At 33.7% G+C, this 19823-nt stretch overlaps 4 protein-coding genes and 1 long non-coding RNA gene across 5 annotated transcripts in view; 2 read left to right on the top strand and 3 right to left on the bottom strand.

The window, feature by feature from the left end:
- The window catches only part of LOC126741502 (breast carcinoma-amplified sequence 3 homolog), a 36010-nt gene extending 32643 nt beyond the window's left edge, over positions 1-3367 (bottom strand). The window contains exons 1-5 of the mRNA XM_050447922.1: positions 3068-3367; positions 1634-1760; positions 1397-1572; positions 1119-1337; positions 806-1063 (exon numbers count right to left, since the gene is read on the bottom strand). Coding sequence (XP_050303879.1) covers positions 806-1063; positions 1119-1337; positions 1397-1572; positions 1634-1739 — 759 coding nt within the window. The 5' untranslated portion in view covers positions 1740-1760; positions 3068-3367. The remainder of the gene's footprint in view (positions 1-805; positions 1064-1118; positions 1338-1396; positions 1573-1633; positions 1761-3067) is intronic.
- Positions 1-3457, top strand: part of LOC126741504 (iduronate 2-sulfatase) — a 52248-nt gene extending 48791 nt beyond the window's left edge. Inside the window, exon 9 of the mRNA XM_050447925.1 lies at positions 3321-3457. The gene's annotated coding sequence lies outside the window, so the exon portion shown is untranslated. The remainder of the gene's footprint in view (positions 1-3320) is intronic.
- A 180-nt stretch (positions 3458-3637) lies between these two features.
- On the top strand, positions 3638-17596 carry LOC126741503 (NEDD8 ultimate buster 1-like). Its single transcript, XM_050447923.1, has 10 exons — positions 3638-3779; positions 6275-6534; positions 6592-6793; positions 7127-7284; positions 12757-12953; positions 15599-15760; positions 15841-15979; positions 16034-16265; positions 17111-17243; positions 17308-17596. The coding sequence occupies exons 1-10, from the start codon at positions 3648-3650 to the stop codon at positions 17487-17489; spliced, it is 1797 nt and encodes a 598-aa protein (XP_050303880.1). The 5' UTR covers positions 3638-3647; the 3' UTR covers positions 17490-17596.
- Positions 12339-12658, bottom strand: LOC126741511 (uncharacterized). Its single transcript, XR_007662202.1, has 2 exons — positions 12578-12658; positions 12339-12523 (listed from the first exon to the last, which is right to left on the bottom strand). It is a non-coding gene; the product is annotated as an uncharacterized LOC126741511 (long non-coding RNA).
- Positions 17547-19823, bottom strand: part of LOC126741501 (cilia- and flagella-associated protein 44) — a 34338-nt gene continuing 32061 nt past the window's right edge. The window contains exon 36 of the mRNA XM_050447921.1: positions 17547-17775. Coding sequence (XP_050303878.1) covers positions 17600-17775 — 176 coding nt within the window. The 3' untranslated portion in view covers positions 17547-17599. The remainder of the gene's footprint in view (positions 17776-19823) is intronic.

The following is a 19823-nucleotide window of genomic DNA, read 5'->3' as shown; positions in this document are numbered from 1 at the left end:
CCATATTAAGACTATAGACCTGCTTTACGTGCTCACTCACGTGAACCCTCCGAGGCCAATTTCTAGTAAATCTTACACAGGAATTCTGAATTTTCTAGATTTTATATTTATTTTGTTCAGTTGAAAAAGGACCATATACAATATTTAAGTATCCAGCAATACTAAGCTCTAAACTCTCTGTAAGGATTTTTTTTATCCCTATCTCAGATTAAAAATTAGAAGAGGATGGGAATAAAATAACGTTTTTTGGATTTAGTTAGACACATTAAAGGAGAGAAACTATATTTCCAGGAGATCCAAATACTATCTACTTTATTATTAATTTTATTTACTCTTAAATACTTTAATAAAAAAATATTATTTTAATATCTTGTTTCACTAGTTTTGTCTTACCTTGGAGAAAAAAAAAAGTAATATTTAAAAAAATTATATAATATAAATTTGCGCATTTTTTGTACTAAGTAACCTTTTCTAATAAAATCCTATACTTTACTTAATTAGCAAGTTTCATTTAGAATCATTTTCAAGCCAACTCTGTTAACTTTATCACCTCCTTAAAAACGTTGGACCTTGCACAATGGGGCTTAATTAATTTATGATAGTAGGAGTTAACGGTATATCTTTGAGCGCACTCTACCTCTGTAAGATAATAAAATTGTTAAATTATGACATGGAATTTACTTATGTTAGGCACTTTTTTCCACATTGACTATATAGAAATATTAACTTAGTTTTCTGTATTTATAGTAAGCTGATTTTTAGCATAATATATAGATATTTTAAAAGATAAATAGGACAGTTATACCTGCACGCCTTCGCCCTCATTGCCCCCACTGCTCCTCCTGGAGCTGATAAGTTTCTTTTCGGCGAAAGCGAGCCACCTGGGCCCCAAAGCGACCGGATTCGGTTGGATTCCGGGGCTCAAATAACACGAGGTCACCGACAGTTTGTCCTCCAAAGTGAACGCGTCGAAAACGGCGATTTTCTCTTGAAAAGTGATGACCAGCGAGCGTCGGTTCGCTACCACGTCCAAAATTTGCGTTTTGAACTTTATTTGCTTCACCTGCAAGGGGACCGTGTATTAAACGCGTCCCTAAGGGTTCTCAAAAATCACTTACTTGTTCCCCGGTTTTTAACGAGTAAAAATTTAATGAACCGGCCGAGGATCCGTGAGAGGCAACGTCTATTAGGGCGATCAATGGCCGTTTGGACTCGAACAGGTCCTTTTTGTTGGTTCCTACCTCGTATGGGGCAGGGAGAATCCTTAGGACTTTGACGGAACCGTGGCGCCAAGAGAAGAGCTCTGTAGCCTCCCCGTTTGCTGGTACCGCCCAAACCTTTAGATATATTATTTTTTTTTTTAATACTCAGTAATGATTAGTTGTTATAAAATTACTTGAACACCAGTTGTATACCCCAACACTAACACCAAACTAGACGATAAAGAGGCTTCACCGTTGGAAAGAAAACTTGACCCGTCAAAGTCGAGATTTTCAAAACGCACCCATTGGATTTGATCTTTGGAGTCGAAGGAGTCTCCTGTGGTGGTCGGGACCACTTCGTTTATAAATCCTTTAAACAGTATTGACATTTTTTAAGGTTTCTATGTGTTAAGGAGAAAAACTAGGGTTACCTGCAACACTGTCTAAAATGGTCGGGTCGGTTACTGGCTGTGGAGTTACCACATTATGCGAGGGTGTTAACTCGGGTAGAGTGTGATTGGGTGAATCGGCTGACATTGCAGGCTTTATTTTAAATATCTGGAACGAATAAATAAATAAAATAGAATCGGTATAAGAGGATGCACACATTAACTTGGTTATATTAAGCCTTGGAATTTTGTTTGTATTTAAATGTACAGATCTGTTGGAACTAAAAAAAAATGAGGTTAAGTTAAACTTTCTTAGTCCAAAAAGTTAAAGACAACCAAGATGCAGGGTGATAAACTTAATGTAACTTTTTTAAATTTTTGGCGTAATGAATTTAGCATTTGTTCTTTATTTTTAACAGAATTGATTTTTTTTTTATATGGCAAATATTCTATGTACCATTTTTTTAAATAGTGTTGTTGCTTTGACAATATCCTGATGATAGTCTACAGCCAAGAGTGCTAGGCAGCAATTTTTAATTTCAATTATACCCTGAATACAAAGAGTGGTGTTTTATTTAAGTAAGCACAGCATACAACTGAACCGTTGACCATGTAATCGGGGTGTGCCCAGCACTCACGCGCGCCAGGTTCAAATACTTGGGTAACACTTTCAGTGACTTTAAGTCCTTCAGACCAGAGAGCCTTATCGGTTTCTCTAAGGCCGTTGGGCTCTGGTAACCCCCGGTGGGGCATGACGGGTCCATCAGGAGACCTATATGCACAACTGCCTTGGCAGCCCACTGTTTCGTCAATTCAAATTCAATACAACTGATACGCCGAGTCTTCACCTATGGTAACTATTTTGCAATACCCCTATCATAGTTCATTAGCATTACAGTCATTACTGTTAATTATTAATATGTACTTGAAATGGTATATACCTTAACAAATAAATAAATATTAAATAATTCCTCGGTATTGGGAAATAACCCAAAAATTCAATATACAATAGTGAATGAGAGGCTGATAAAACACCTTAATTATTCTTCAAGCATAAAATTATAAACAGTTTATGCATAAATTTCTTATGTAACCCATATTTATTTAACAATCAAGTACATTTTAACACATTTGACTTGAATTATAAAAAACTTACATAGTATTCACTAATAATCAATAAAACCATTCAATTTTTAAGCTCCTACATAAAAATCTAGGGATATTTTAATAAAAACCTAAACCAGATTGTGCAAGTAAGAACAATTATATTTTTAATATTTAGTGCCAATCGAGTACAATGTTTGAAAACCTTGAAAAATTTTTGTTTGGCAACAAAACACAAAGGGTGTGGAATCAAAACAATATCATAACTCGATTAATAAGCTCGTTTCAAGGTTATTAAGCTTTGTTGCCCCTCAATAATTAAGCAGATATAATTTGTAATTATTTTTCAATACATTAATCCGCATTACTTACCGAATTACGAAATGTTTTCCCGAAAATTAGCTAAATACTTAACTGCGTCATTTCGCAACACAAAAGAACTAAAAGGGGAATGGCGGCCGTTTCGAGCCTTTATCGCCCGTATTTCTTTTTTAACAATCGACGTTAAACACTTAACGTACGCGAGACGATTAAACGAATTAATAAGTAATATTTAAATTTTATTAAATTAATTGATTTAACGTCCAAAAGGGGTATTTAAAAATAATTTTCCTAATTTGAACAGGATCGTTTGCCAAGAACTGTCATCGAGCACAACAAGCATCAGCTGATTGGACAGAAAAACAACAACAGACCAAACAAAGAAGTTAGAAAGAGACACCGCTAGTTTCTCCCGTTCTTTTTGGCACGGGTGCGCATGCGATAGAGATTCAATAATTTGTGACGTCACACGTAGCAAGGTTAAAAAAAAAAAAGGGAAGTGGGGGGGAAAGTGTGTTTTTTTTTAAAATTCTGTTTATATTTTTTCTGTCAGTATGAAATTGTAATTTAAAGGTAAAATGACTTGCCAGTGTTATTTATAGAATTCTTTGGTTCTCCAGAACGACCAACGATGGCCAGTGAATATGCAGAAAGAGAAGATCTTTTAATTCAAATACGTGATAAATTGCGAAAAGATGGAATCAAACTGTGGCTACCGCCTTATTATAATGAAACTAAGGGCCCCTCGGAACTTGACCTCTTGGTAAACTTTATTAAATTCCCTTTATAATATTATAACATTTCAAGTATAATAGTTATCTTGAACTAATATCTGTAATACTAATAAACTAAGCTTAGCTAAGCTTAATCCAAAGAGTGAGGCTAGGATACTACCACTAAATAGTCCTCCTAGCTGAAGACTTAAATTTATAAATTAACTTGGAGGATATTAGAGTCACCTGTGGGGGTGGAGTAATGCTGAATGATTAATCTTCAATCAAAATTGATCTCATAGACCTGGAGAATCAGATTCCACGGTTTATTATTAGTGTGAACTCTAAATTTATTTTTATATTTGCAATTTAGCTTACAAGTTCTTGTTTGACTATATCTCTGATCTTATAGCTTTTCCATAGGATTGACTCTATAGCAGACTGTGGTCAACTGCAAGAGAACATCAATACTGTACACCATTGGTGCACTTTGAACCGGCTTAACCTTAATGTTTCCAAGTGTAATGTGGCCAGCTACTTTCGAATCAAAAGTCCAGTTGTCTTTAATTACGCAGTTAATGGAGAGTCTCTGGCAAGGTCTACCTGTTTTAAGGATCTTGGAGTCACCTTTGACCAAAAATTTTCTTTTATCCCTCACATCGAAGATACTGTTTCTAGAGCCACTCGCATGCTGGGCTTTTTTATTAGAAATTGCAAACTTTTTTCGAACACTGCCACTGCCAAAACTCTCTACTATGCATTTGTTAGATCCAGGCTGGACTACAGTTCCCTCATTTGGTCTCCTATTTACAACCAGCATATTCACCTATTAGAATCGGTCCAACGGCGAAATGCCAAACATTTAAGGATGATGGAGTCTATCCTCCAAGAGGTTTTGACCATAACCTGCTGCTCTCTAGATATACTGAACTGTCACTTGCAAAGAGAAGAGAAATGCATTCTGTGAAATTCTTGTTTAATTTACTTAACTATAAAATTGACTGCCCATCCCTTTTGCAAAGGATTTGCTTTCATATACCACGCCCAGGATCTAGACAGTGTTCAGCTTTTGACTTGGATTAACTTTAATTGATTCTCTTGTAACTGGGTATATGTAACCTGTTGGAAATAAAGCTTAGTATTATTACTTAACTGTACACAAAACCTGAAAATTTTAATCATGGGTGATTTTAATATCAATATTAAGGGTCTAGAACCAATTGTTAATATGCCGATGGCATTGCTGCATGACTTTTTGGCATTTTCTGATTTGTATCAATTTAATAATATTTGTAATATACAGGGTAATATCCTTGATCTGATACTTGCTAATCTCTCATGCATTGTTGATGGTGGTGTCTCACTTGTCCCTGAGGATGCTTATCATCCCTCTATTGCTATATCATTTAGAGCAGATCGAATAGGAACAATAACTTTAAACCAAGGGCTAACTTCCCCTTGCTATATCAGCTTATCTCTGAGGTTCAGTGGAATTTTCTTCATGAATTTAATGATGAACTACTGCAATTTTTATGGCGATATGCCTTGCTTGCAAGAAATAAAATAGGGTTTTTTAACTTTTTATTCGAAAACCTTAAGGTTATGTGAGAAAAGTAGAGATACAAAAACTGTAGAATTTTTTATCACCAATAATTTTCTTAAAAAGCATTTTTCTGCCAGGCAATTATTTTCTGCAAAAAAACAATTTTTGATTAACCCTAGCCTTAGTCTTTCAATCTGAATAAGAACCTATTTCATTAAAACTACACTTATAACAACAAGAAAATAAAGAGGGTTCAGGAACAAAAGGATTTGGGTGCGACTTTTGATAAAAATTTATCCTTGTGTGCTCAAAGGATTGCAGGTTTTTCCGCAAGAAATAGACAAAACTTTGACATCGAATTATCTCTGCATCTTTTTGACAGTTTGGTGGTACCAATATTAAAATATGCATCTGTGAACGAAAGAGTGCAAAGAAAATTCTTGAAGTGTCGTTTATTTCAGAAAATATGGTGTTTACTCTGCACAACGTAGATGCAATCATAACTATTTGTTAGGAGTCCTTATCACTTGAAAAGGAAAGGGAAAAAACTACTTATTTGCACCAATTACAAGACTTCAGTTGCATTTCAGGGGGATATAGACTGTCCTGATATTCTCTGCCAATTTCCTTTTGCAATAAATAGAAGTGGTTTCCAGAGCTCCAAAATTACAAAGAGTTGTATCTTTGACCAGTATTGCTCGGAAATTGACATTGATATATGATAAATTTAAAAAAATAGTTGACCAGAAATTGTGCAGCACCAATTAAACACCAAAGTGTTAAATAAATAATAATGTATTTACTGCTACCTATAAACTATAGACCTAAGTTTATATTTTTTACCGTATTATTGTATTCGTGTAGATAGATGTCTGTAATTGGCATTAGCTGTTGATATCTTTATGAATAAATAATAAAACCAAGACACTTTAAAGATGACTTTATGTTGTTATCTATATGATTGGTAATATAAATTTAACATTTATATATGTTACATTATAGAACCTGAGCAAATCCATAAGCGAAGCCCTAAATTTCCCGGTGGAAAGGTGCAAAAATATCGTGCAAGAGCTCCAGAACAATTCCCTCGAGAATCTTAAACAGAAAAGCCGCTTCGAAGAGTCCGGACTGGCCACCTTAAAAGTAAAAGTGGTCTCACCGGGAAAACCCCCAAAGTTACTCGTCAAAGAAGTAATGCTCACTTTAAGAGGTTTGGATTTTAAAGAGTTAATTTCTCAGGATTGTTCTACACCAATCGATAGGTATGTACCAACAATATGGCCCCCCAAAAAGCCTTCAACAATAGTGTCTTTTTATAGGATAAAGCTAATTTGCGCTGGTAGAGTGTTAAACCATCAAGACACATTGAAGACCCAAAACGTCAAAAACGGACAACAAATATTAGGAGTGATTTTGGAAGAGACCCAGGCAGAATCCGAACGAAACGAGAGCAAAATTAAAGAAGTTCAAACGGTGAAAACGGATTCGCAATTGCTTGCCGAAGATGATCAATATATAATGGTAAAGGGCATTGAATTTTATTAATATGCTGATTATCGACGTGTTGCTTTAGTGTGTGGACACTAAAGCACCAAATGTGTGTCCCTGATTAGCTGTGCTTTCAGGCGAGGCAAGGAAGTAATGTTTAGGTTAAGTCTAGTTTTAATTTATGGTCTACCACTGGCAGGATATTTCTGGAACCGGGATTTTCTATTGCTGGATTACCGAGACCATCCATGGACAAATCGGACTCTCCTGATAGAGTTATGGCTAACTCTTACTTTGTTTTTCATTTATGTCTTTTTATTGAATGTAGCGTTTTTTGCTAAATAAAGATATAATTTATTTATTTAGTTGGAAGACCAGTTTGGAAATGCCATTAAAATACCCGAGGCGGAGAGAAAAGCTCTTATAGTCGCCATGGCTTTGCACGAAAAGGGCAGGGCTGCATTGAAGAGAGAAGAGTATTCTACTGCCTTAATTTTTTTTTTAGAAGCCGATGAACAATTTAGGTAAGCATATATTTTTTTTCAGTCATTTAATTTTTGCTCTAGTCACTAGTGTGTTGTTAATCGCGAGTGCTTAAATACGCCAAATATTTTATCTATTTATTTATTTAAACGGGCAAAGCCCAATTACAATTCTGTTAAACTTTTAAATTCACAACAGTAATACATAATATACAACTTGATAAATATTGAATGAGCTGCGGGGCGTAGGGGAGACAGGAGGTCTCCGCTCGTTCCGCGTGTATTTAGTGGTGTGCGATATGATTTTACACGAACAAAATAATAGATGTAAATTACTTTTGTTTCATAGATTTTTCATACAAATTGATGTTAATAAATTATTACATGCATAATTTAATAAAGCGTATATTTTATACAAGGTGTTTGGAAGGTCGATGCAAAGTCTTAAAGATGTGATGTGAGCAGGTCATTTGGAGTCTTTTAAACCAAATAAACCTAAGTGCAAAGTCTTACCGTGTTCGAGATATTTGAGATTTTCGATTGTTATTTTTGGTCATATACAGGGTGTTTGCAAGATCGATGCATTGTCCTGGGGATATAATATGCGAGGTCATTTAGGGTTTTTTAATGCGAAAATACCTTAGTAAAAAGTCTTACGGTTTTCGAGTGTTTTTATTTAATTAATTATTTATGATCAAATATTTTATATGCAAGTCTCAAATATCTCGAAAACAATAAGACTTTGTACTAAGGTATTTTTGGTTTAAAAGACTCTAAATGACCTGCCCTATCATCTCTCCAAGAGTTTGCATCGACCTTCCAAACACCCTGTATAAAAAGCCGAAATCTATTTACGAGTTACAAGCCTATCCTTTAAATAATTCATATAAGTAATGATTTTCTAACAGTTTCGTTATTTGTGGTATACAGTTTTTAAAAATAGAGACAAATTTAAAATAATGTTAGATCAAAAAGAAAGATACTTTACTAATTATAATATTTAAATTTTTTTATTAAAAAAAATTTATTAACGCAGAATTAAGAGAAAATAAACTTTAATTTGACCCTAAAAATATATATATCTAATATACAAAATATGCTGTTTTTATCATTCAGTTTCACTGTCACTACCATCAGTATCATTATCAGTTTCAAGGTCGCTATCACTTGATTCATCAGCATTGTCTAAAGTTATTACTAATGGTTCAATTTCCTCCATCATATAGTCTGTCTGCCAATATTTCTCCTCGATGTCGATAAGGTGTTGGCAAAATTTTTCCCAATCCGAACGGGTGACAGAATTTATCGCATCATCCAATACTTAATTTAGTGAGGCTCAGGTCTCCAAAGGTATTTCGACATCGTATATGGCGCTTAACTTGAGCCTAATAGGCCAGTTCAATTGGGTTAAGCTCACACATATATGGTGGTGTCCTTAACGGCGTATGCCCATGTTTCCGTATTATATTATCAATGACATAATTTTTTTGGTCATTAGGAGGCTTATGCATTTGTACCAAATCATAAAGCTCATATTTTCTTGCCGACGGATCATGAGTTATTCCTAAAAAACAATTTTTGTACAAAATGAAATAAAATTATGACAGTGAGACTGCCGAACTAGTTTTATACTACTCTGCATAAGTTAAATAATTAAAAAATAATCGTACCTTTTTCTCTTAAACAATTTTTGCTAATTTTTCAGAGAAGCGAGTGAAAATAAAGTAGAAATGTGCATGCGTATGCAATACATCATTATAATATGTATTTTTTACAGTATGCAATAGGTAACTAAAGATATTTACCTTTTTTAGATAACCAATCAATCATATGCTGCTTATAGCGCTATAAGCGAAGATTTCGTAGGGGTCTTGTCTTTTTGCACTGAGTGATATGGGGCATTATCTAAAACGATTATGCTGTTTGCAGGTGTATTAGGTAGCAGCTTTTTTGTAAGCCATTTGGTAAAATTAGTTTGGTTCATTTGGCCATGATAATTACCAGAGGTTTGTCCCGCTTTAAATACTAAAGAAGCATTTTCCAAAAATCCATTGTTTGATCTCACATGTACAATAAGACGCCCTGTAAATAAATGTATAAAATAAACATATTTTAGCATCACAAAGTTCTTTTTTCATCATTATTAAAGTTATGTTCACCAACTTACCAGTTGAACTAATGTTACTCGGAACTCCAAATATATCAGAACTTTGCCAACATTTTCCTACGGTCAGATCGTTATCCACCCACGTTTCATCCATATAAATAATATTGCGGTTCTCTTGGCGATATTTCCTAATAGCATGGATATATTTCTACCTCCAATGCAAAATGTGGGGTTTTTTCATTAATATTTTCCTTTTATTTTGACATTTTCGCCAAAAAAATCCATTAGCCTTAAAAAATTTTCGAAGTGTTTCTGTAGAGAAAGGAAAATGGGCACCATTGGCATTTAGTTGATTTTTAATTTTTTTTAAAGTTGGGAATTGTTTTAGCTCTACATAAAATTTTTGTACTATTCTCCTAATCACACCAACGTATACTTCAAAATTCGTGAGAACAGATGAGCGGATGCGGTGGTTAGCGGAAGATAGTAACATCCTATTGGGATTATTAATATTACGCTGTTCATCTTCTTTTCTAATTCTTTTTATCGAACTTTCACTAACCCCAGTGTACATGGAAGCTCGGCTTAATTTCCGTTTTAAAGGTAATTTAAAACAATTTGTAGAAGCCTCTTCATCGCAAACTCTATAGACATTTGCGATTACTTCTCGCGCCTGACCATTCAAATGCTTTCCTTTTAAATTATTATTATTCATTTTAATCTCTAAATGAAAAATCTTAAAATTTTTTAGCAAACAAGGAGGATAACAACTAATATAACATCAACAATAAAACATAAACATCAACAAAAAACAAGAAAAAAAACAAACATGATAACCATAAAAAAAAAACAAATTATTTAACACGCGCTATCTAAGACAACTTCTGCTTAAAAACAGTGCCGCCGCTGTTCACCGTCTAACGATGCGATGACGCGCCCCAGCTCTGGCCATTGCCATTGGAAACCTCCGTTCAAAATGTCCGCTTGCTCACAAATCAACCAATCACAAAAATGCGAGAGTGGCCAGACGACGCGCGTTAACATTCCTTGGATCTGAATTTTAACATGTTGTCAATAGTATTGATTTTTAACTATTTTTTTAAATTTATCACACTTCATTTAATGGTTTTACATTATTTAAATTGCAGAATATATTTTTGTTGTCTTTCTGATTTAATATTTCAGAGTTAAAGATTTTAAGGATTGTAAGTCTAATGGAATGACAAGTAATTGTATTATTAATTTTAACCTCTTGAATCTTCCAGAATCGAAGATTTCCATATTAATAAATAATTTAGAAGTGAAGTATAGCGGGTTAAGGACAGAAATCAAACCTCAAGATTTGAAATTAGCCGACGTTTCGACGTTTATTTACGTCTTTTTCAAGGCTGAAAAAGATACAATTGGTACAAAATGGTGAAAGCAATAGTTATTAATATAATAGTTAAGAAACCACCAAACAAAAACACAAATAAAACGGAGAACAAAGCATAAAAGTTAAAATTAAGATGACTTACCAAATTTACATTAGAGGTTTACGTAACAATTAAAACCTAATAACATCTCCATCATACATACACCACAGATACGATTGTTATACATTAAAATATGCAGCATAACCATTAAGTAAAACCAAAAAAAAAAAAAAAAAAAAAGAACACACAGTATACATAAAATAAAATTGGCTTATATCACAGATTGATTCACAGTGAATAAGTAGTACGTATAATAATTATAGTAAAAAAAAAAAGCACCTTCTAAGTCAGTGTTTAGTAGTAACTGTACGCAGAATTTATTGTTATAAAGCAGGAATGATGCACATTCTTTTTATGTCTGTAAAATAGGTTTAATATTACCTGGGCTCGTTGAAAAGTTAAGTACTTTACAGTTTGGATTTATACAGCTTTAAGATGTGATTATATTGTGTACTTAGGCCCTGAGTATCGGTTCGGTGATTAACAGAATTATGCAGTTGGATGTGTATCATTTCACTGATATTGCGTTTAAGATAGTGCCTCTCTCTATCAACTATGCTAACATCATCAAAATTGAAGTTATGCCCTGTGGAAAAGTGATGCTGTGCTAAAGCGGTCTTATCTTTTTTGTTTTGGTCTTATCTTAGTGATACCTATATAACACTGTTCACAATTACGGCAAGGTATGCGGTATATTAATAAATAATATGACAACGTTGCTAAAATAATAGCTGCACCTTAAAAATCCCTCTTATAGGCCAGCTTAAAATTGTTCAATATTAGGTAATATACAGAAATACAGAAAATCATTAAGTAATAATAATTAATAATATCTAACCTAAGCTTACTAAAACTTGATGCAGGAAATTGTTATAAGTTTCAAAAAGGTCAATATCATGATGGTGGTTTGCTAATCTCATTGTTCTTGTGTAATATAATAATAATTTAATAATATATAATAATAAGTAATTTGTCACAATCATTAGGGGACTCGATTATACAACTCACTTTCAGATCATCAGCAAACAACAAAAATAGGCAACTAGTGAAGCATTCATCTATATCAATGATAAAAATATTAAAAAGAAATGGCCCGAGATGAGAGCCTTAAGGCATTCCAGATGGAACCTGAATAGTTTTAGAAAGAAAATTACCGATTTTAACAATCGGTCTACGATCGGATAAGTAGCTCTTGAACCAGGATAATAAAGGCTCATCAATGCCAATCATTTTTAGTTTATGCGACAAAATATTGTGAGGTACCTTGTCGAATGCCTTGGAGAAGTCTGTGTATATTGTATCCAGTTGATTCAATTGATTTCCAAGGCATCCAACAAAAAAATCCACCTGAGTAAGAAGGTTCAGCTCCGTAGATTTGCGTGGTCTAAATCCAAACTGCCGATTAGTTAGTAAAGGTTCAAGAAAGGGGATGATAAGCTCTCAAAAACTTTGGGAACTGCACTGAGTATAGTGACAGGACGATAGTTGCTAGGAGAATAATTAAAACCAAGAAAGGAAATAAAATTATAATCACAAATACCCATTTTGCGATCGCAATCTACTCTGGTGAATTTTTGGTTCACGTAACGTTTCCCACCGCAAGAAATTGTAACTTGTTTGAAATTGTTATTTCGGCCTTTTTAAGAGTTTTCCCTACAGTTAACACTCTCATCCATAGAACAGAGGACCTCATAATAATCTAGAATGTATGCCATTAATAAAAAAAAAATTAAACACCAAGCATTATACTTACCTTCGGAGCAAATAATGGCTCATAAGAATAAAACAGAAGCACACGCTTTTGCCTATGTTTTTTGAGTCAAACACATTCCGCTCTAATGTAACAAAAAAAGACGTAGAAGTATTAATACGACCCAATAATGTCATTATTATATTTCTTGCTCATACTCATTCACTCGTCCATATTTTCAGAACTTGTAGCTCAGCACTCCTAAAATCGGTGGACAATTATGCCTTGCTCGACTTGGATATTGCTTGGTGTTACCTTTGCCTACAGAGTTTCACTCATCTGCCAGAAGCCCAAGAGAGATTGAGGAGATGCGAGGAGAAGTTTCATCAAACTTACGGGACTAATTTGGAGCGACTCATTGCTGTGAAAGGCACCTCAGGTGAGTAAAGCTACTAGTACTAGCATTTGACACTATCAATAGAAAGAGATTAATAACAAAATTAAAAAGTATCAGTTTAGAGGGGACTGTTTTGGAGTGGTTTAGTATGTATTTAAAAGATAGAAAACAGGTATTAAAAATTAATGATGTTTTATTAGAACCGTGCCACAGGGTAGTGTGTTAGGACCATTGCTATTTGTAATATATATTAATTATTTAATAGATTATGTTAAAGAGTGCACAACTTATCTTTTTGCAGATGATGTTTTATTTTATTTTACTACATTAAACCCACATGAGCTGAAATTAAATAATATTTTAAAATCCATTTATGAGTGGTGTAATTTAAATGTAAACATCTTTAAAACCAAATATATGATAATAGCAAAGGAATGTTTTTACAGACACTTACCAGCACAGTTAAATATAAAAATAGGGGAACATTCGATAGATTGTGTAACCTTAGGCATATGGATAGATGTCATTAAGAAAATTTCATATATAAGGTTTTTTATTTATCTAGATGTACACCTTATTTAAGCCTATGGACAAAAAAAACTATTTACAATGTACCTATCCTGCCTTACTTTAATTATTATTCTAGTGTATTAATGATTATAAGCTTAATTTTGCGTTTGAATGTAGCTATAGTGCCATTAAACATTAATATCATTATTGCTATGTAAAATATTAAACCATGAGAAGCTTCATATGAAAACACTTCATAAATGAAGTTTATAAAACCATAAACAGTATTAGAAGCAATGCTATTGGGGTAGATAATATCTCTATAAAAATGTTTAAAGCTTGCATTCCTATTTGCCTAAAACCTCTAGTGAACATTATTAATAATTCTTTATCTTCTGGGTGTGTCCCTGACATCTGGAAAAAAGCCCTTGTTACTCTAGTACCTAAAGTGAACAATCCAACCAATATTAATGAATTAAGTATTTTGCCAACTTTATCTAAACTAATTGAGAAAATTGTAAAAGGTCAATTGCTGGATTATTTATTAAGCAGAAACATTATCCCAAAATTTCAGTCTGGCTTTAGACCAAATTATAGCTGTACGACAGCTCTTCTAAAAATAACAACAGATATTGCTCTATCTCTGGATAATGGACAATGTTGTCCCTCTGTTTTGATAGATATGACAAAAGCTTTTGATACTCTCAATATAGAACTTTTAATGGCAAAACTAAAGCACTAAAATATTCAGGCAAATGGGTGGTTTAAAAGCTACTTTCAAAACAGGCAACAGGCATTAAAGCTGACTAATGACGAGGGTGTGGTTACTTCTGGGTGGAGAAATGTAGCTCAGGGAGTCCCGCAAGGGTCGGTGTTGGGACCACTTCTCTTTATAATATTTGTAACTGACTTAATTTAGAAAATAATTTACTGCAGGTATCACAAGTATGCAAATGATTTGCAAATTTATCTGCCATCATTGGTTGGTTGCCTGCCTGAAGCTTTGGATTTAATTAATGCTGACTGACAGAGGATCTCTGATTGGGCTGACAAAAACTCACTTTTTATAAATTCTGATAAAACACAGGCAATCCTGTTCTCAAGAAATGAAAGTACCTTGAATAATGGAGCACCAAGTAAATTAAATATTAAGGGTGTTGAATTGGAATGGGTAGATCAAGTAAAAAACCTGGGTCTTTGTATGGATAATCGAATGTCATTTAATGCGCATGTAAATAAGATCTGTCAACAGTCATATTATAAATTAAAGTCATTATATGAATTTAAGGATATTTTGCCAGCTAGTACAAAAAAAATCCTTACAAAGAGTTTAGTGCTTAGTATTGCTGGATAGTTAAATATTGTATATGGTCCTTTTTTAACTGAACAAAATAAATATAAAATCCAAAAAATTCAAAATTCCTGTGTAAGATTTACTAGAAATTTGCTTCGGAGGGTTCACGTGAGTGAGCATGTAAAGCAGGTCTATAGTCTTAATATGGCCCAAAGAAGATTTTTGGGTATAAGCTGCACTGTACGTAAATTACTTAATTTTCATGAACCAGAATATCTGTCAGAATTCCTTATTCAAAGGGGAGATACACATAATGTAAATATTCGCTATAAAACCACACTGGCGATCCCCCAGCATAAGACTGAATTTCTGAAAAGCTCTTTCATAATTATATACTTCTGCCTGTATTTACAATGGCCTACCTGCAGAAATTAAAGATTTAGGCATGGCCTCTTTTAACTTTAAAAAAATTTGGAGACTGCTGATATTTTAATACGGGTGTAACTTTTATTCTAGTATGGTTGGTTCTCTGAATCATTTTTGTTCAAATTTTTATTTTTAAGAAAAGTGTTGAGAAACTTAAAAAGTATTTTTAAGAAAAAGTTGAAAAATGTCCTTTTATTATTTTATTGTAGTGGTTATTAAAACACGCCTAGCGCGGTACTTTCCACCTTTGTATGTATATAGAATAGATGTAATTTATTTGTTGCATACAATAAAGATTATTTAATTTAAAAATATAAAGATGCATTTCTTGATAACTTAGTAGGTCTATTTTCTAAATTATTTAAACGTAACCACGTTGTATAACTTGTATTAGTTTTTTTGACCAAATAAACGATATATATATAAAAGCCGTCCTGAAAAATAACATAATTTAAAGGAAACGAAGCCTGTTTGATGACAAGGCTTCATCTACTGCAAGCCGTCGTGCTGTATCACCAAAATAAAAGGACAGAGTCGCACGCTTTGTTGAGAAACGTCGAGGCCGAAATAATGAGGCTCAAAGTGGACGAGAACAGTTTAACAACCCTCATGGAGCTAGGTAATATTTTATTAAATATATTAATTAAACTAAACGAACCTCCCATTATTTCTCTATATATAACTTTAAAAAGCGTTCAGGATATTCGGCTGCCGAGGCGAGATTGGGCCTGAGGGCGGTCGGCGGAGACGTCGATATGGCCGCCAATTATATCGATGATAATCGCCTCAAGCGTTTGGAGAGTCGCAAGAGGGCGCTGGCAGAGGAAATACTCGAAAAGTACTTTTGTATATATTAAAAAACGTGCTTTTAAAATGTGTTCGGTTTTAATAGAGAGCGGAAGAAGTTGGGCAAATGCATCGACGGCAAACAGTACGTCGACCCGAACTTCTTAAACATCTTGGTCAATATGGGATACAATAAGGAAAGCGCTCGATTGGCGTTGAAGAATTGCAATAACGTGATATCGGATAGTGTGCAGTTCATACAGGAAAATCCCGCTCCCGGGCCGAGTCATTCGAAGAGTTTCGAGTTGCTTTCTTTGGTCGATGATCTTATTCCGCAGGTTAGTCTAGTTTATATTTTTCTATAATAAACTGCAAGTCGTGCAAGGATAAATCAACGTAATAAATTAATTTCCCTATCACCTACACTACATAACGTACTATCACCCTATATTTTACTCCAACATAGAATACTCGAAAGTCCAACGGATTTTACCCGCGTATTAAAATTATTTTAAAAAGATATAAGGTTATATTATTTGAGTTTTTGGTTGTCCTATCTGAAACGCAATTTAATTAATATTCGTTAAAAAATTAGATTTATACCTCATATAATACCTGCTACTTATGGTAGAGTGATGAAGAGTTGAATTATTTTACATTTACCAGACACTCGTGAAGAGAGCCTCTAGGGTTCTTTAGGGCGGCTTTTAAAATAAGGGATCAAGTTGGGAACGACCTACTATTACTTTCTTATAAAATTTATTTTACATAACGATATAAATGTTTACATAATGTTTAATCCGGTTATACTACTTATCAGATTATGCAACAAGGATTCTTACTTGTTCCAGGGGAATCGTTTAAGGAATCGTAAATAAAAAGTGATTATATCATCCAGTTCTATATTACGGGTATATATTTGAGACGCACTGAAACCTACTATACAAAAAATTATAAAGTTAGTTTTTGTGCTATTCAGCGTCAACAGATTACTTCATTTAACTGTAAATATCACTATGATTTCTAAATAGACATAACGATATTTTAAATTTATCTTTAAACAAATATAAAACTTGAAAGAAATTGGTGAAGCTTGCCAGAGATGGAAAAGCGACCTCAACTGCCTGAAAGTAACAGAAGACGATTAACTTCCAGGTAACTTACTAACATCTTAATTATTTAGTTGGTCGAAGCCGGTTTTGACCCTCGAATGGCCCGAATAGCATTAATCAAACACAACGGGGATATCACCCGATCTGCTGAGGAACTTTTGGCTAACGATGGCGTCGTGGAGGGTGATTTATCACAATATGATAGTAAGTATTAAAGAATTCACGAAATTTTGTTTTGCTTTCTCCTAATTGTGTGTGTGTGTTTCAGTACGGCAAGAAAGCATCGAGCAGATAAAACGGCGCAAAAAAGAAGAAAAAGAAAAGAAAGAAGAGGCACTGGGACGTTTAAAAGAGGACATGTCCTTAGTGGAGGACGACCACTTGGATATCAATCTAATTCAAGAAGAGATCTTCCTTAGGCAGTACTTGTCCTTATTGGAAAAGAAATAATCCTCGCCTCGATAAGGCTACTCTCGTGTGATATTTTTGTATTAGATAAAAAATTAGTTTGTGAGCACAGAACAATGTTGTTTATTAAATAATGTTAAACGTTAAAACACTTATGGCTTATTAATGACAAAAAGGTAATCCATTCCGGTGCCGTACACTTTTTCCAATATGGACTTCATGATGTCGACTATTACTTGTCTGTCAGCTATCGGTAGTCTGTCCAGGGATTTGGAGAATTCTTCTGGATCTAGCTCGGCCTTCGATACAATTTCATGTACAGAATTCGCTATAAAAGAAATTTAAATATTTAGAAGTTTAAGTAATAGAGTTTGTCTAGCTAAGGACAGGTACACCATCTGTTTCAAAGCTGCGCCAAGTTTTGTCCCTTAATAACGCGCGATTAGCGACAGTAGCGCGCTTTTTTTTAATTTTAATTCTAAAACAAGAATTAACGCAACGGCACTCTTTATATGCAAATCGGGGCGATCGATACCGTTGCTTTGGCAGCGGCGTAAACAAATTTACTGCGCAACCGAGCCGAACAACACGTGCTGTACCTTTCCTTAGCTAGACAAAGTCTAATTTGACTTAGGTAAAGTATTCGTGAACAGTCTGGGAGTATTTCAGGGATGGTTTGTAGCAGCAATTTAAATATTCTTGGAAATTGCCTTTACAGAATGAGTTTTTATACTCAAAGCTATCCTCAAGAATTCAGCTACGAAGACACGCACTTTATGCCGAAAAATGACGCTATTAAATAAAGTTTGATGGTTCTTGGACCTTGGATGACAAAAATCCTTCTGATTTGGAAACTATTTGAGGTACAAGAAACTTTTATATATGAAATCGTTAGGAAAGATATGCTTTTTCTATGTCCAAGACCCTGTTCGTAAAAATATTCTAGAATAGTGAAAATTTGGCAAAAAAAAGACCTAACCAAGGGCTATCATGAAAAGGAGCATTTAGGAGAACAAAGCCAACGATTTTTAAATGAAACCTTGAAATAAAAGCGGGAAAAAACTTGAAATATATAGTCTGGTTCTGGTTGAAACATAGTCCTGATGATGGCCCCTCAAAATCGAAACGTTGGACTTTAAATTGAATAAAGGTGAGAGCGAGAATTTTAGTTATGAAAGGCTTTAAGAATAAGAAAAATTACTTAAATTGCCTGGACGTGGTAGAAAAAACTTTAAAAACACATAATTTCAAATTCCTGGCAATTGAAATCATTTTTCGCATTAATATACGTTTGACAAAAACCGTTTAATTAATATAATGCGTTTACTCATTAATTGCAGGCAGTTGACATCGTTATCCTTCTTTTCCAGAGATTTTCTTACTTCTTAAGTTCAACCAACTGCCTGGAATTAATCAATTCCATGCAGTTCAGACAAAAAACTGTCCAAGTTCTTGACGTAGAAAGACGTTTTCACCCTTAAATTAATCCTCAGGAACATCTCTATATTAATGTATAAAAAATACGAAAATGTTCCAAGTAGTTCACAATTTATGTCAAAAAATGTCCACTAATGGACACACTTGGACCTTGGTTGACAAAATCTATGCTCTTTGTATGCTCCAAAAACCTTTTAAGCGTCATCCATTAAGTTCCTAAAAATATTATCAAGAGTAGTGAAAATTTGCAAAAAAAAGTGACCAAACCAGACCCATCAATAAAAGCTCTATTTAATAAATAAAAGCGAATAAAAAGGGTCGATTTTTAAAGAAAATCTTAAAATATAATAGGAAATGGCTTTAAAAATTATATCATTTTAACTTCCAGGCAATTGAAGTCATTTTTCTCATTAAGAGGGGCCTAGAATACCTTTTAGTTAATATAAGACATTTACTATTATTTCCAGGCAATGAAAGTCGTTATTCTTCTTTTCCAGGGATTTTCCTACTTCTTAAGTTCAACCAACTGCCTGGAATTCATAAATTATAAAATTAATTAATTCCATGCAGTTCAGACAAGAAACTGTCCAAGTTAGGGTCAATTTTTTAAGAAAACCTTGAAATAAACGCGGGAAAAAATGTAAAATGTACAGTCTGGTACTGATCAAAAAATAAAGCTGATGATGGCCACTCAAAATCGAAACGTCGGACTTTAAATTGACTAAAGGTGAGAGCGAAAATTTCAATTATAAATGGCTATAAGAATAAGAAAAGTGACCTTAACTGCCTGGACGTGGTAGAAAAAACTTTAAAAAGACATAATTTTAAATTCCTGGCAATTGAAATCATTTTTCGCATTAATAGACGTCTGGCAAAAAGCGTTCAATTAATATAATGCATTTACTATTAATTCCAGGTAGTTGAAACTTGGTTTTTTTT

Source organism: Anthonomus grandis, chromosome 10, assembly GCF_022605725.1.
Source record: "Anthonomus grandis grandis chromosome 10, icAntGran1.3, whole genome shotgun sequence".
In the NCBI taxonomy this organism is placed as follows: domain Eukaryota; kingdom Metazoa; phylum Arthropoda; class Insecta; order Coleoptera; family Curculionidae; genus Anthonomus; species Anthonomus grandis.
This window is presented reverse-complemented; position numbering and strand designations above follow the sequence as displayed.

Excerpts from the sequence above, each read along its gene's own strand:
- LOC126741503 (XM_050447923.1), top strand. The coding sequence starts at position 3,648 with ATGGCCAGTGAATATGCAGAAAGAGAAGATCTTTTAATTCAAATACGT. Across the intron at positions 6,535-6,591 it reads TGTTCTACACCAATCGATAG|GATAAAGCTAATTTGCGCTG; the intron begins GTATGTACCAAC and ends GTCTTTTTATAG. Across the intron at positions 15,761-15,840 it reads AACAACCCTCATGGAGCTAG|GATATTCGGCTGCCGAGGCG; the intron begins GTAATATTTTAT and ends AAAAGCGTTCAG.